At 51.0% G+C, this 14,664-nt stretch overlaps 1 protein-coding gene across 1 annotated transcript; it reads right to left on the reverse strand.

Moving 5' to 3' along the window:
- Positions 1 to 334: 334 nt before the first annotated feature.
- RAMP1 (receptor (G protein-coupled) activity modifying protein 1) lies at positions 335 to 14,253 on the reverse strand. Its single transcript, XM_010577992.1, has 3 exons — positions 14,136 to 14,253; positions 10,728 to 10,866; positions 335 to 590 (listed from the first exon to the last, which is right to left on the reverse strand). Exons 1-3 carry the CDS (start codon positions 14,251 to 14,253, stop codon positions 335 to 337), a joined length of 513 nt encoding a protein of 170 aa, XP_010576294.1.
- Positions 14,254 to 14,664: the final 411 nt, after the last annotated feature.

Genomic DNA, 14,664 nt, shown 5'->3' on the forward strand with positions numbered 1-14,664 from the left:
GCTGTGGCGGCGCTGATGCCCAGGGAGAACCGTGCTCCCCAGTACCCCAAGAGGGCTACCTGTTGCTGGGGCAGCCCATGCCTTGCTGGCCACCGGCATCCTGTATCGCCAAGCAACCATGTCTTAAATGATGTATTTATTTGGAAACCGCCGGGCTTATGGCATGTGCGTGGTGTGGAGGGTACCGGTGAGGGAGAAGCGGTGGTGTTGCTGTCTCTGTCTCCAGGGCTTGGTACCCACTATGATGCTTCTCTGCCAGGGTCCTTCCAAAAAACGGGCACGTTCTGGGGGGGCGGTGCCCCCATCCCTCCCCTGCGTTGGCAGCAGGGCATCCCTACACAATGCCCTCGCTGCGTTTGCTCCTCCACACCACCAGCGCAGTCATCAGCAGGGTGACAAGGACGGGCAGCAGGATGAAGGGGCAGAGGATGCCATTGGGGGGATCATGCAGTGCCCGGCCAGACGGGGAGCAGTTCCTGAAGTACTGCTTATGGACGGCCACGAAGAACTCGTCCACCAGCCGGTTGGGCCAGTAGCAGTCGAGCCTCTCGGCGATCAGTGCCGTGCAGTTCGTCAGCTCCCCGTAGGTGCTGCAAGACAGACAAGGGCACTGGGGTGGCACCAGGGACCAGCACCCAGACACGAGCCTGCCACCTCCCCCCCTGTGTAATATAAAATGTTATATACTTTCTATTATAGATGTGCGTATTTGTTATTTGAGATTTTATTTGAGATTTTTATTGAGCACAAGGAGTTTTCATTTACAGAAGTAAATGAAAACAGAAATAATATTTACATAAATAACTAGAAGCAAGTTTGGTTTGGTTTGGTTTGTGTTAATTTTTGCAGGATTTCACAGCTGGACCAGTGCTATTAGAAACTACTGGTCAGACCCACATAACCCTCTGGCACCTTTAGGCAAAGACCTTCAGGAAATCCATCCCAGCCCACAGAGCAGCTTGCCTGGCTGCTGGCCTTCGGGGCACCCTCCTTTAGCTTGCATGGGTTCAGCCAAAAGAGGACAGAAATAAGTACAGCGAATCTACTTAAAATTCTCCTTTTAATTGCCTAAAAATGATTGGGGGGGGGGGGGGGGGGCGGGCTTATGAACCAACAGCATGCTTTTGAAGCTCATCCCTCTGCAGTACCCTGCTTTGCAGGTCCGCAGCACCATGACCCATCCCACTTCTCAATGGCCAGCAAGTCCACTTTTTGAGGGTTGGTTTGGGGTTTTTTTCCAAATATTTGGAAAACAAGGAGCAGCCCTGAGCAAGAGGCACTGCAGGAAGAGGACTGCCCCTGTGCTGCTCCAACCAGCCATCCTCCGGAAGGACAGGTATTACCATGGGTTTCAAACCCTACCTGCTTTAAAATCAGCTATGCATAAAAAAAATACATACATATAATTTTTTTTCCCCAGCCCAATTACTCACGACTAATCCTAGAGGAGCAGAGCAAACCAAAACCCAGCTAGCCAATTAAAAACCTGCCTGAGGGAAGAAATATTTTATAAGCACCTTCCCAGCTACTCGCCACAGCCTCTCTGCATGTCATCAGCTGGGTTTTCAGGCAGGCGGCAGTTGCCTTGCCGTGCCCATCAGCACACGGCAGTGCTGGAGGGAGCCCCTGCGGAGTCTGGTGATTTAATTAATGGGGTGCCTCGAGCTACTAAGAGCAGCTTCTGCTCAGCATCCCAATGTGCAAAATTGCCATTTCCCGTTCAGCAGCAGCCCTGGGACATCTCAGGAGCTGAAGCATATTCAGGAACCAGAGGAAAGAGTTAACAGAGAAGCGAATAAAAGCTATTTTTAAAACTGAAGGGCCATACAGCAGCTGGCTTAGCCCTTCCCCAGCTCAGACCGCGCTTCCGTGCTGTCACTACATGTGAAGATGTGCAAGTAACCAAAATGGTGTCAGCAAATGAAAGGATAAATTGCAATTACACTTTGCACTTAGGCAGGATCCATATTTCAGAGCTCAGATGGCTCCGTGCGCACTGGCTGGGGCGAGGATGGACCCGAGGAGAGGAGCCGAGCGGCTACAGCCGAGGAGGTGGCCGTGGGGCTATGACCTTCTGTCCAGGTGTGGAAGGAGGTCCTGCCATCCTGATGGGGGGTCTGCAGCTGTGGTTCAAGATACCCTAAGTCTCTGTCCCTTTTGTTTTCATGTCCCCTGTCTTCACTGAAGCCACCCTGTCGGCCCTGCACACCCCCAAAGTCCAGTGGGGAGCGAGCAGGAGGGGCCTGGAGGGAAAAGAAAACATTTTTCAGCAGTTGTCAGTACGAGTGACAACAAGGGCTGCTGAGCTCTCGGCCAAGGGAAAGCAAGCCTGGATTATCTTCAGGAGATGATTTTCTGTCTTTTGCTTACACAAAGCACTACCTGACCATGATAGTTTTAGGGACAGCCAACTAAAAGCAAAGCCGAACTCTCAACTGTAGCCAAGTGCTTTGGTTTCTTCCACTTTATCTCATAGACCTTGGCCACCCATGGACACAAGCTGACAACCACTGGCCAAGTCCATCCCCGCCAGCTGCAGGGGTCCTGAGCTGCTGTGTCTTGTGGTGTTTGGAGAACAGTCCTGTGAGACTCCGTCCTTCTGTCCTTGCATGCACAGCACCGAGACACGTGGCATTGAGGACCTTCTCATTGCATGTGCACCACCAGGTACCGTAGAGGAATAGCAAAGGGATCCATTTGCTGGGATACTCATAAACCAGACCAGTCAGACGCAGGCTGCTGCTTGTGATGCCTTGTCAGAAGGGATCACAGTCCCACCGGAGAGCAGCAGTGTTGACGCCCGGGGCTGAGTGTGCTCTTCCCTGCCACAGCCGTGGTGAACATTCATCCCATTGCATCTCCAAAGCGGCATCTGGTTCTCTCTCTCCCCACAAGCAGAGCCGTGTTATTACATTACCACCATGCCAGTGTCGTCCCACCAGGGAATTCAGCCCATGCTGATGGTGAAACATCTCTGGGGGGCTTGTTTTCCTGCCCAGCATGGCTGCTCTGCCTTCCCCTTGCCACCCCACAGCCCAGTCCAGAAGAGCGAGGTTCCCCCTGCCACGCTCACCTGGGCAAAGCTGAGCTGAGCTCCGGGAGCTACAAGGATGATCACGCTGTTTCTGCTGTCCGGAAAGAGGTAATCCTCAGTCGCAGAGTTAAAAACTCTTTGGAGAGAAGGTAGAGTCAAGCTTTTGGCTTTCAGATGACCCTACTGCTCATTTGCAAGCCTCCATCTGCCAAAACACTTTCTCCACCAGCTGAACGAGGGCACAGACCTTCCAGAAAAAAGCCTCCAGAGGTGGTATCTCTGCAAGCAGGAGAAAGGCATTGCCAAATCTCAGCCTCACATCCCACACTATGGAAGACCGTGTGCTGGGGACGCTGCCGGGGTTGGGGTGCTGTTGCTGGCTATAGCCCGGGGAGGAACCCCGCTGCTGCTGCAGCCAAAGCGAAACACGACGCTGGTGACCGAAGCAGCTGCAGAAATAGAGCGGCATGGCGTGCCACCGGCTCTGCCGCCACAGCCCTGAATGGGAGGGGGCTCAGGCCAGGGCAGGTGGCAGGGGGAAGAGTGGGGCTGGGTGTTTAGGGAGCCTCCAGGGTGCAGCTGGGACCACCCTGGAGGTGATGGTGAGGACAGAAACCCAAGTCGGCAGCACCAGGGGCGTCTGGGGATTGCAATGCCTGGCAAAACACTCAGATGATTTTTTTTTGGGGGGGGGAGGACCTAAGAGACCTGAATGCCACCAATCCCAAATCAGACCCGAGGCGGGGATGTGCAAAGAAATACCCAGGCCCTGCGTCCTCTCCTCCCTCACCCCGCAGACCAGGGGCTGGCTGCCCTCTAAAAACAGCTGAGCGGGGCCTTACAGCCATTACTGAAAGTGGGGTGATTAACCACAGGCCAGATCCCTGGCTGGGCTTCCAAGTTCCATGATGGGTCAGTTTGGTTGGGGTAAATAAGGAGGTAGAGAAGCCACCAGGCCACGAACCGGAATCCTGGCACATCCCCGTGGCTTTGCAGAGCAGCCAGAGAATCTAAGGATGCAACATCTAAGGACAGTTGTCCCCAGCTTCCCAACCTGCCTGGGAGCAAGAGGTAATGGAAGGAGCGGGTGTTGTAACTCTGTTTGCAAGGGGCTATGAATAGCCAGTGCAGCCCAAAGCTATGCGCTGTGTGCTATTCATAACAGCCGAAAGAAAGCCAGGCTGCAAAACATGGCTGGCATTAGAGTTAGTTAAGATATTTGGAATTAGAGGATGCAACAAAAGGCCTTCCATCAGGCACCTCTGCCTCCATGGGAAGGTATTTAAAATCTCTCCTTGCCTCTCACAAGGACCATCCAGTTGTAGCTGCAGGAAAATCCTGGTCAGAGAGCTCAGGCTGGTCCTGCTTCCCCTGGTCCTGAGGAAAGCTCAGCGGCTTTGAGGAGAAGCATCCTCAAGTCACGCTCCTTTTACCCAACTGGGCTTGGGCTTCTCTGGGATCTTTCCCAGTGCCAAAAATTGGGTGCAGCCCAGCGAGGGCTCCTCTGGGAATGGCAGCTCTCGGGGGCTCACCTATGCTTTGAGATGGATCCTTTAAAACGCCTTAAAAGACAAGCTTTAATTACTAAAAAAAAAAATATTAAAAACTGTGATTATTGAGCTGATGTAGGATAGCATCAGGAATGGGGCAGGTTTTCCCAAGCCATCCCACCACCACGGGCTGCAGGCAGGGAGACAGGCAGCCTGCCCTGAAAACTATAGCTTTGATTAGTTCTAAATATTTTTTTCCCTACCCAAGGTGAACTGCAATTAAACCTGTTTTCCTTGTCACCATGGAAACGGTTTGGGTTTAAAGGATGCTGTGGCAGGAGGAGGCTGAGCAGCACAGGGACCACGTAGGGGACGAATGCCCACAGGCAGGACGGGGACAGGGCTGGGCCACTGGTGGGAAGCAATCGAGCACTGATTTATGGTTTGACAGGATCCAAATGCTTACACTGCTGTAAATCCTAAGCAATGCCTCTGGGTTTTTTTACCACTGCAACCGAGACTGGAATTTGATCTGCCATTTATTCCTTGCCAGCGCCTGGGTGCGGACGGTGTTAACACTACGGATACTAGTTGGGGTTCACAGGATTGCCAGCTCTCCCTTTTGCCACGATTATCAGGATTTTTTCCTATCCTCCCCAAATCCCTTGCTTCAGGAAAAAAAAAAAAAACAAAAAAACCCAACCCAACAACCAAACCACAAGGCTTTCCTTTCACTTTGTAACTTAAAAAATTGATTTCTTCCTCTGGAAGGTTGCAGGGCGAGCTTGGAGACATGCTAAAGGGGTATCCAGAAGGCACCTGGCAACCTGAAGATAAATAAGTAGATAATGAGATAATAAGATACTGGATCAATCTGTTGTCTATAAGATAACAGATAAATAACCTGAAGACACACTGTGAGTATATTAACAGCTGTGAGAGCAGTGGCGGGGGCAGGAGCGGGGCAGGGTACCAGGCGTGCCGGGAGCTGGCAGCATCATCCCTCGTTTCTGGACCTGGCTGCAGCTGTCAGACTGGCATGCTCACCCTGGTGAGCTCCTTCCTCACAGGATGCCTGCGGCGATGGGAAAGCATTCCCTGGAGATCTTTAGGCATGCCACAGGGCGGATATATTTGGGATGAAGGCGCCTGGCTTGGCTGGAGTGACACTCGCAGCTGCAGCACTGCTCAGTACAGCGAGCATCCCTCCATCCTGCTCGCTGCTGCCCGGTGCACGGATGCCGCGCAAAAAACATCATGCAAAGCCATGTCCTGGCCACGGCCTGGCAGTGAGCCAAAACCATGCAGGAAAAATATCTACAAGTCATCAGCTCCTGCTGAGGCATTCATGGGTGAGCAGCCAGCAGCCTGACCCCTCCAGCAGCCCCAGCTCTGCCAGCAGTGCCCCATGTCCCCAAAATAGCTGCCGTGAGGAAGACCACAGCTAATCCCCCCGGCTCAGTCGCTGCACCGATGAATTTGGGCCTGGAATCAAAATAGCCAAGTTGATCATCAGGATAATTAGTCATGCACAGCTGAGCTCCCGGTCAAAGCAGCTCAGCCACCACTACCAACCGGAGGAGCCCACAACGCAGCTCCAGCTAAATGATCATCTGGCTTTTAAATAACAGGGCAGCTGCAAGCCCTGGAGAACAAAACACCAGGGTGCTCGGTCTAAATTGCTCTCAGGCCAGGGATCCACGGAACAATGCCACAGAGGGGCTGGAGAGACCAGCTCCACTGGGTAGGTGAGCAGCCCCAGGCAACTGACCCAGCAGGCACTGGCACACACGGCTCCAGCAGGAGCAGGCGAGGCCATGTGGGATCCCTTGTCCTTTGGGCAGGAAGAGAGGGAAGGAAACCAGATGACCCAAGGGAAAACACCTCTCAGAGAAGTCCTTCTCCCTTCCCAGGAGACAGTGTTCATGGCCAACTTCTGGAACTAATGATTCTGTTAAAAACCACCCAGCATCCCATTCCCGAAGGGTGTAACAGCTCACATAAGTTCCACTGGTACACAATGAAGACTCGCATATCAAAATCCATCAACTTTACCCAAAAAAGCACAGCTAAGAAAGCCAGCAGAGCTCAACAGTTTTGCTGGTCAAACCTTCTCAGAGAGTTGGTGTTCATGTGGCCCAAGCCCAACCTCACTAAACACTCCTGACCCAGAGATAGCCCTCCATTACATCTGAACGCAGCGGTACCAGTGATGCAAGAGCTTGGTTAATACCTCTAAGGGTAAGATGGGAGGATAATCTGCAGCCTATAAATAGGACCAATGAACCACAATTACAAACTCTGCTGAGGCAATTCATTTGTCCAGATGTTCCCATCATGTCATTCTCAATCGAGCAGTAAATGATGGGCCTAATGGGCATTTCCCTGCTAAATGCTGCATACAAGAAATCACAGCTCCAAACCCGCTGCTGCTGATGGTATGGGTCCTGTCAGAGGCAAAACCTTCAAACATTTCTCCTTCTCATTTCAGATAGGTTTCAAGCATTAAAACTCCTTGGTTTGGGGGACAATATGGAGAGGAAACGGGCTCTAGGCAGGCATTTTATTTCCATTTCTTCATCTCATGCCTGGTGGAAGTCAAGTCCTTCCCCCTAAAGCTGGAGGGGTAACCAGCCAGCCTATGCCACCCCCTGCCCACTCTTCCTGGGACACCTCCTAACAGTACTTTTTCTCCTAAAAGGGGATGGTAAATGCCATGCACACCCAGAGAGCAGGGGTGTCGAGCGAGATGGCCACCCGAAACCCATATCGTTGCAGAGCAACTTATTTACAGCAGTAGCTGAGCTATTTCGACCTGATTTTTCTAATGTCCTGAGAGCACAGGAGGATCAGAGGAATGTCATCTCTTAAATAACCCCAAGCCTTGTGTTCACACGGAGAAAATGGGCTCATGCAATCAAATTAAACACTGCAAGTTTATCAACATTTCCTCCAAGTGCCTCAAGGATAAGAAGTTTAGTAGAAGCTAGTTAGAAGAAAAACAGGATGTCGGAGATAAAGAACAAGATCTTTAATACACTTCTGCTTCCTGTGCAATGGCTTCACTGAAGGTCTGGAGAAGGAGATGGATTGCATTTCATCCAGCTTGCAGATAGCACCAAACCAGGACCAAAAGCAAAGTCCTGGGACACACTCAGCCCCTGCATGGGGACAGCTGGGGTTGGGGACAGCTCTGCTGGGATGGCCCCACGGGTGGGAGCTCATCTCCAGCACAGCCAGGAGACCCAGGGAAGTGGCTATCCCCTACTCCTGCCACTCAGCACATCTGGACCACATCTGGATGGTGCCTCCAGAGTCATCAACAGAGGGGGACAGGTCCTGCAGAGAACCCCCCCAAGGCAGCCAGGGGCTGGAGCAACAGCAGCAGTCCTGAACATTTCTGAGGACCAGATGAGGTTTCTCAGAACCAGAAAACTTCCCACAGTCTTTCCACTCTCTTTTCTTCCCCTCCATTTTGTCACTGATAAAGGGGAAGGAAAACCAAGCTGTGCTTTTCAAAAGCTGTCTCTCTCTCTCTCTCTGTATGTCTGTTTACATACACACATCTATATATAGGTTTTAATTTGGCACAGAAGAAAGGGGCATGAAGCAGGAAATCAACCAAAATCTTACAAAACCTCTAATTTTTGTGCAAAACACTCATGTCATATGGCAACATCTGCTTACCATTTCCAACTGTCCTCAATCTCCCCCTCCTTGTGTCACAAGAGCTCATTTTTGTCCACCACTTCATTTTCCCAGAAAAAGGCCACAGCACAACAACACTGTATGATGTGGAAAGCCAGCTCAGAGTAGAGAACAGTCTTTTATTTTCTCTTTTCTGGCCCTCACGCCAGCACACGGACACCCCAGACCGGTCTTCACAACTTCAGTCAAAACCATCTCACCAGGAGAATGATTTACGCCATGGCAGTACTGAAAAATTCAGCTCTGCTGATTATAAATAGGAAAGAGCCAATCCAAAGGAAGCACCATTCAGGTGGTTTGCAATTAAAGAAACTGAAAAGAAATGCCAAAAAAGCCAAAAAAGCAATCCTACAGAGCAGCATGTTCCCCATATGCAACATCCCTGCTCTCCTTGATGCTGCTGCATTAAATAGGGTTCCCTTATCACCCTCATTATCCCCCCAAGGATGCTGCCAAGTGCTCTGCCAGGAAAGCAGACCGCATCTCCACTTCTCCTAAATCATACATCACTGCTAATTCCTTGATGTTGATTACAAACAGGAGGCTTAGCAGTAGATTGCCATGCCATACCGTATCAGCCTCTCCCTCTAGTTGCTAAGAAAAATCAACAAGCAACTTTTGGAAGCAGCGGGCGACCCAGCAGATCCAGGATTTTCTCATAGAGAGGGTCTGAGGGCACCTCAGTGGTTTATGGGGTTTTCAAGCTGAGTTAGGGTATTTTGAACTGTCTGGAGAACCTGAGTACTGAGAAAAAAGAAAAAAATCTAATGGAAAATATGTCCATCAAGCAGTGAGTCACCAGAAGAGGTAATGGAGCCATGACAGGGATCCCAATTTACTGCCTTATTAGAACATCGATACCCAGCATGTAGCAGACAGCCGTGGTCTTCACCTGTTGAAGCTCCACCACCGGGGCGTGTGGTTTCTTCATATGGACATAACTGTATTGAGCAAGACCACCATCCTGGTTTCCAAACACTTCTTAGGTTGGGGTCCTTGAAAGCCGCAGTCACAGAATGGCCAAGGTTGGAGAGGACCTCTGGAGGTCCACCTCATCTTATCCGAACACCCCTGCTCAAGCAAAGCCACCTAAAACTGGTTACTCATGACCATGTCCAGATGGTTTTTGAACATCTCCAAGGAGGGAGACTCCACAGCCTCCCTGGGTAATATCTGTGCTAGTGTTCGGTCACCCTCACAGTGAAAAAGTGTTTCCTGATGTTCGGAGGGAATCTCCTGTGTTTCAGTTTCTGCCCATTGCCTCTGGTCCTGTCACTGGGCACCACTAAGAAGAGCCTGGCTCCATCCTCTTTGCACCCTCCCTTCAGATATTTGTATACATTAATAAGATCCCCCTGAGCCTTCTCTTCTCCGGGCTGAACACCCCAGCTCTCAGCCCTTCCTCATAGGACATATACTCCAGTCCCTTGATTATCTTCATGGTCCTTCATTGGACTCTCTCCAATATGTCCATGTCTCTCTTGCACTGGGGAGCCCAGAACTGGACCAGCACTCCAGGGGTGGCCTTGCCAGTGCTGAATAGTGGGGAAGGATCACCTCCCTCGATCTGCTGGAAACAATCCTCCTAATGCAGCTTCAGATACCAGTCACCTTCATGCCACAAGGCCATGTTTCTGGCTTATGTTCAACTTGGTGTCCAACAGGACACCCAGGTCCTTTTCTGCTGAGTTGCTTTCCAGCTGGATGGCCCCCAGCATGTCCTGGTATCTGGGGTTGTTCCTCCCCAGGTGCAAGACTTTGCACTTTACCTTGTTGAACTTCATGACATTTCCATCAGCCCATTTGGCTGATGGTGGGTTGGCTTGTTGGGTTGACGGTTGGACTCGATGATCTTAAAGGTCTTTTCCAACCTAAATGATTCTATGATTTCTCCAGCCTGTTGAGATTCCTCTGGATGGCAGCACAACCCTCTGGTGTGTCACCCACTCCTCACAGTTTGGTGTCATCTGCAAACTTGCTGAGGGCATACTCTACCCCATCACCCAGACCATTAATGAAGAGATTAAGCAGGACTGGACCCAGCATTGATCCCTGGGATACACCACTAGTTACTGGCATCCAACTAGTCTTTGTCCAATGATCACCAGCCTCTGGGCCTGGCTGTTCAGCTCATTTTCAACCCACCTCGCTGTCTGCTCATCCAGCCCACACTTCACCAGCTTGTCTGTGAGGAGCTGATGGGAAGCGGTGTCAAAAGCCTCGCTGAAGTCCAGGTAGACAACGTCCACTCCTCTCCCCTCCAAGCCCACCTCGTGGCCCCTCCACAAGCAACCAGGATGGAGAAGCCCCTTCAGCTGGACCCAGCGGGGATGGAGCTGGGGCAGCATCGGCAGCAAAGCAGAGCAAAATGGCACATTTGTTTCCCCCCCGAAATAAAACCCACCACTGACCTCCTTACACCCCAAAATCAAAGATGGGTGCAGGCAGTCCCAGGATGCCAGGAAGGGAGGGGCAAGCAGAGGGACCTCACTTACCCCACAGTCTCGTCCCAGTCACACCAGAGCCGCTGCCCGATGCCCTCCATGCTGAGCTGGAACTGCTTCAGGCAGTAGTGCCGGATCATCCAGCCGTAGTCTGCCTCCTGGCACGCCGTCGCCGTGATGAAGTGATGGGCTGGAAGACAGGTGAGGGGCGAGCGGGGTTAGGCTCTGCTGCAGTGGGTCATGGTGCAACGACAGTCCCTTGCCCCCCACCGCGTGGTCCCCACCACAGCTTTTCACACAGAGGGCACCTACCAAAGCAAAGCCGAACATCAAAGTAACTCCACTTTCAACCAGCTTCTTCAAAACCTCCTTCTCAGGGTTTTATTTCCCTCTTCACATCCCTCTGACCCTGCAGCATCATCCTGCATTACCCCCCAAAGTGCCTGACATGAGATAAATCAATTATTCAAAATATGCCAAGTAAGTCATAAATAAGTAAGGACGCACATTTCTTCTCTGCTGATAACTTGACACACATCTTTGGACTTTAAATTCCCAGTTCTTCGGTTTATGAAAAGAGTAAGGGTGTGGGGGAAGCTGGGGAATAAACTCATGGCTCCCAGCCAGATTCCCCACTGCTGCTGAACAAAGGACCCCTTAAAAATTATCTGCACAGTGCCACACTTGGAAACAAATATCCGTCTCTGATGGAGCACAAGGACAATCATGGTGAAATTCATCTCTGGCTGCACGGTGCTGATTCAATTCACCTCTGGGTACACATCCCTGCTACATGGTGCCTTCTGGTTCAGGATTGGAGAAGGAAGAGATGCTGCTTACTCCCCTACAAGTTTGTGCACAATTAGTGCAACGTTGCTAACGAGTGGAAAGAGAAAAGGACAGTAATGCTACAAAGGGAAGAGGGAGCAGGCTCGAAGGAAAAAACCCCTTTGGAGGAATGATTTACTGAGCCTGGCTATAAATAATATCTTTCCCTTGGTCCCGAAGTACCAGCTAGTGCCTTTGCAGCTTCTGGAGTACATTGCAGGCAATCATCACATACCAGCTCTATTTTTTGCTGCGTGTGAATAACTGTGCAAAAGAGTAGGGCTTTATTTTTATTTTTATCTTATTTTTTAACAAAACAGAATTTAGCTACTTATTTAGCAGACTTCATATGAAAGTCACGGGACATTGCCGGTGGCTCCTGACCAGGGGATGCCCTCCTTGAGTGGTCCCTCTGCAGCCCCCAAATCCTCGGAGCACTTAGGTACCAGCATCCTATGGCAACGGGTGGGAACTCCAGACCTGCTAGGGGATTTGGGTGGTGAGGGGCCCCCAGACCTTTGGGCGAGGTTTCTGGATGGCTGAAGGGCTTCCATGCTGCTTCCCACTGCAGCAGTAGCTTCAGTCCGGCTCAAGATAAGACAACGTGAGTTATCAAGCCAAGGGAGGGGAGTTAAGGAGCACTAAACCCTCACTGCTGCCATAAGAAAATTGAGTTTATCATAATCTAAAGCTCTCCCCAACTGATACCACCCAGACGCTCTGCCTACAGCACCTGCACAACATGACCTCAGCCAGAGACAAGCCCTGCTCTGAAATGGGAAGGTTTGGGATGCTGAAGCAAAGTTCTGAGCGAGGAGGAGGAGGGGGGAAGGTGCAATAATTTCACGAGAGCTGGACTGCAAAGCTCAGTCTGGGCAGGCTCAAAGATGATTGATGGCTGGGAGGCTTTTCTCCCCTTCCCATCCCTTCCAGTATGGATGAATCAAGTGAACAAGCGACACGGCTGAGTGAGCACCAGCATCCAAGGGAGGTTGAGGGGTCACCCCAAGGGGTCACCCCTCGGTGAAGACTGTGCACCGGACTGTGAAGGACAAGCACCTTGCAAACATTATGCCCATCATGTGGCTGGACAAACAATTTGCAGAGAAAATGCCGCTGGTGAATGCATCAAGTATGGAGCAGGAGAGAGCTGCATAAGGGGAGAAAGGGGAGCAGGAGAGGTGAACATTAAAAAGCAGCCAGCTGAGGGGATTGAGGAGCAAAGCAGGAAACAGAGCCAGGCAGAAATGAGTGAGGCATGCAAAGGATGGAGAGAAACTGAGGAAGACAAAGCTGCTTTTAGAAATTCAACAGCAATACAGCACAAGAAGAAAGAGAAGCAGAAATTAACTTCACCTGGCTTCACTCCTCCCCACTCCCAATTAGCATGGATGAGCCTAGACAGAAGTCATCAGTTGTACCACAAAACCAGCGATCCTTAGAGATTCCCAAACATTTCCTGACGACCACACAGCTGCTCCTGCAGAACAGACCTAGAGGAAAACACCTTAACAGGGAGGTCCACCTTGGGTAGAGAAACACTAAACATGGGGACAAAGCAACTGAGAACTGCAGACTGGCTCCAACAGCTGCTTGAGTAGCTGCAAGCCACATATATCTGGTAGTCAGCATGAAAATGAGCCCCACTATTAAAAAAACCAAAAACTAACCCAAACCAAGTGAAAACAAAAACCCAGGGAGCTTCAAGCACTTGCCAATCAAAGCGGCTCAAAAGCCACTGCTGGGTTGGCTGTGGCTGTGGCCTGAGTACAGGTGGGGGCAGCCAGGAGAGAGCCAGCACACAGGCTTCGTCATCCCTGAGCATGTGACTTGTATGCTTGCACTTTGCTCCTGCCTCTTGTCTCAGCTCTGAAGGTCCTACGCAGGCACACCACCACCTTTCTTCCCTTCCCTGGCAGCTATTTGCAATGTTCTCCAGGAGCTCTGCCTTCCCCACGAGGACTTGCCTTTGGCAGCAGCGAACACTGCAGATGCCAACTGCAAATCCTTTTCCCTGGGGGACTGGGGAAACCAGACCCATCAGCCAGTGACTGAGACATTTCATGAGGACATTTGAATTTTTAACATTGTGAAGGGTTCTTTTGTTTTATGCATCAGAGGCAAAGAGCATCCAAGAGGAGCAAGGCTCAACAGAGCCTGTTGTGTAAATGCTGCGAGGATGGAGCTGGGCACAGCGAGGCCAAAAAGCTCTTTTGTTTTCAGCTGGCCAGGGAGAACTGTCTTGAGCTTTAAATGCACATTTTAAGGTCAAAGCGAGGAGAAGCTCCTGCCACATTTCCACATAGTCCTCACCTAAACCCACAGGTATTTCTCTGCTGCTTCCCACATTTCCCCCAAACTCACGTTTATCGACACATCAGGCTGGAATGGGCTCAGGGTTTGTAACAACAGGGAAAAAAGCAGCGAGGGATTTTTATATCTCCTGGCTCTTGTTCCAGAAGGTTTTCCTTCCCCCCCCGCCCAGTCCTGCTGACGGAGGCGGCGCAAGTCAGCTGCAGTGAGCTGTAAATAACCAAGCTCCGGAGCAGTCACATCTCTGTACTTAGCAGCATCCATTTGTGAAGGCTATAAGGAGCTACTGAATAAATGAGCTCCAAAATCCAACTATACCAAGGCTGAGCTGCCTCCAAGAGTGCTCCCTTCTTGCGTGCTCCCATTCCCTTGGGAAAAATGGCATCGGCAACTGCAGGAACGCAGTCATCCTCTGGGAACATCCCACTGGCGCCATGCTGTACCTCCAAAGCCCTGCTTGGTCTTTAGGTGCTGCCTAGACACAGAACAGGGGGGTTATCTCCGTCTTCTCCTGTCTCCCCTGCCTGTGCATCCATATAGGTGATACCACTGCGAGCGGTCCAAAATTCATCCTTGCAGCATCTGTGCGCACTGCCTTCCATGTGCAAAGCTGTCTTTCTGCTGGAAGGAGGCACCATCAAATGTGGTGTTTATCTCAGCATGGGGACCTGCATGACTGTTGATGAACGCCCTTCCCTGCCAAGAGGAGCACTGATTGCCTGTTAAAAGACATAACTTTAAGGATCCTTAATTTGCCTTCTCACAGGGAACATCCGAAGAGCAGCAGTGAGGAAGTGATTGGAGGGAAGGCTTTTTCAGGCATCCCAGGTCCTCTTGATTGCTCTGA

The sequence above is a fragment of the Haliaeetus leucocephalus genome, unplaced genomic scaffold (genome assembly GCF_000737465.1).
Source record: "Haliaeetus leucocephalus isolate CR32 unplaced genomic scaffold, Haliaeetus_leucocephalus-4.0 Scaffold587, whole genome shotgun sequence".
NCBI classification, from domain to species: Eukaryota; Metazoa; Chordata; class Aves; order Accipitriformes; family Accipitridae; genus Haliaeetus; species Haliaeetus leucocephalus.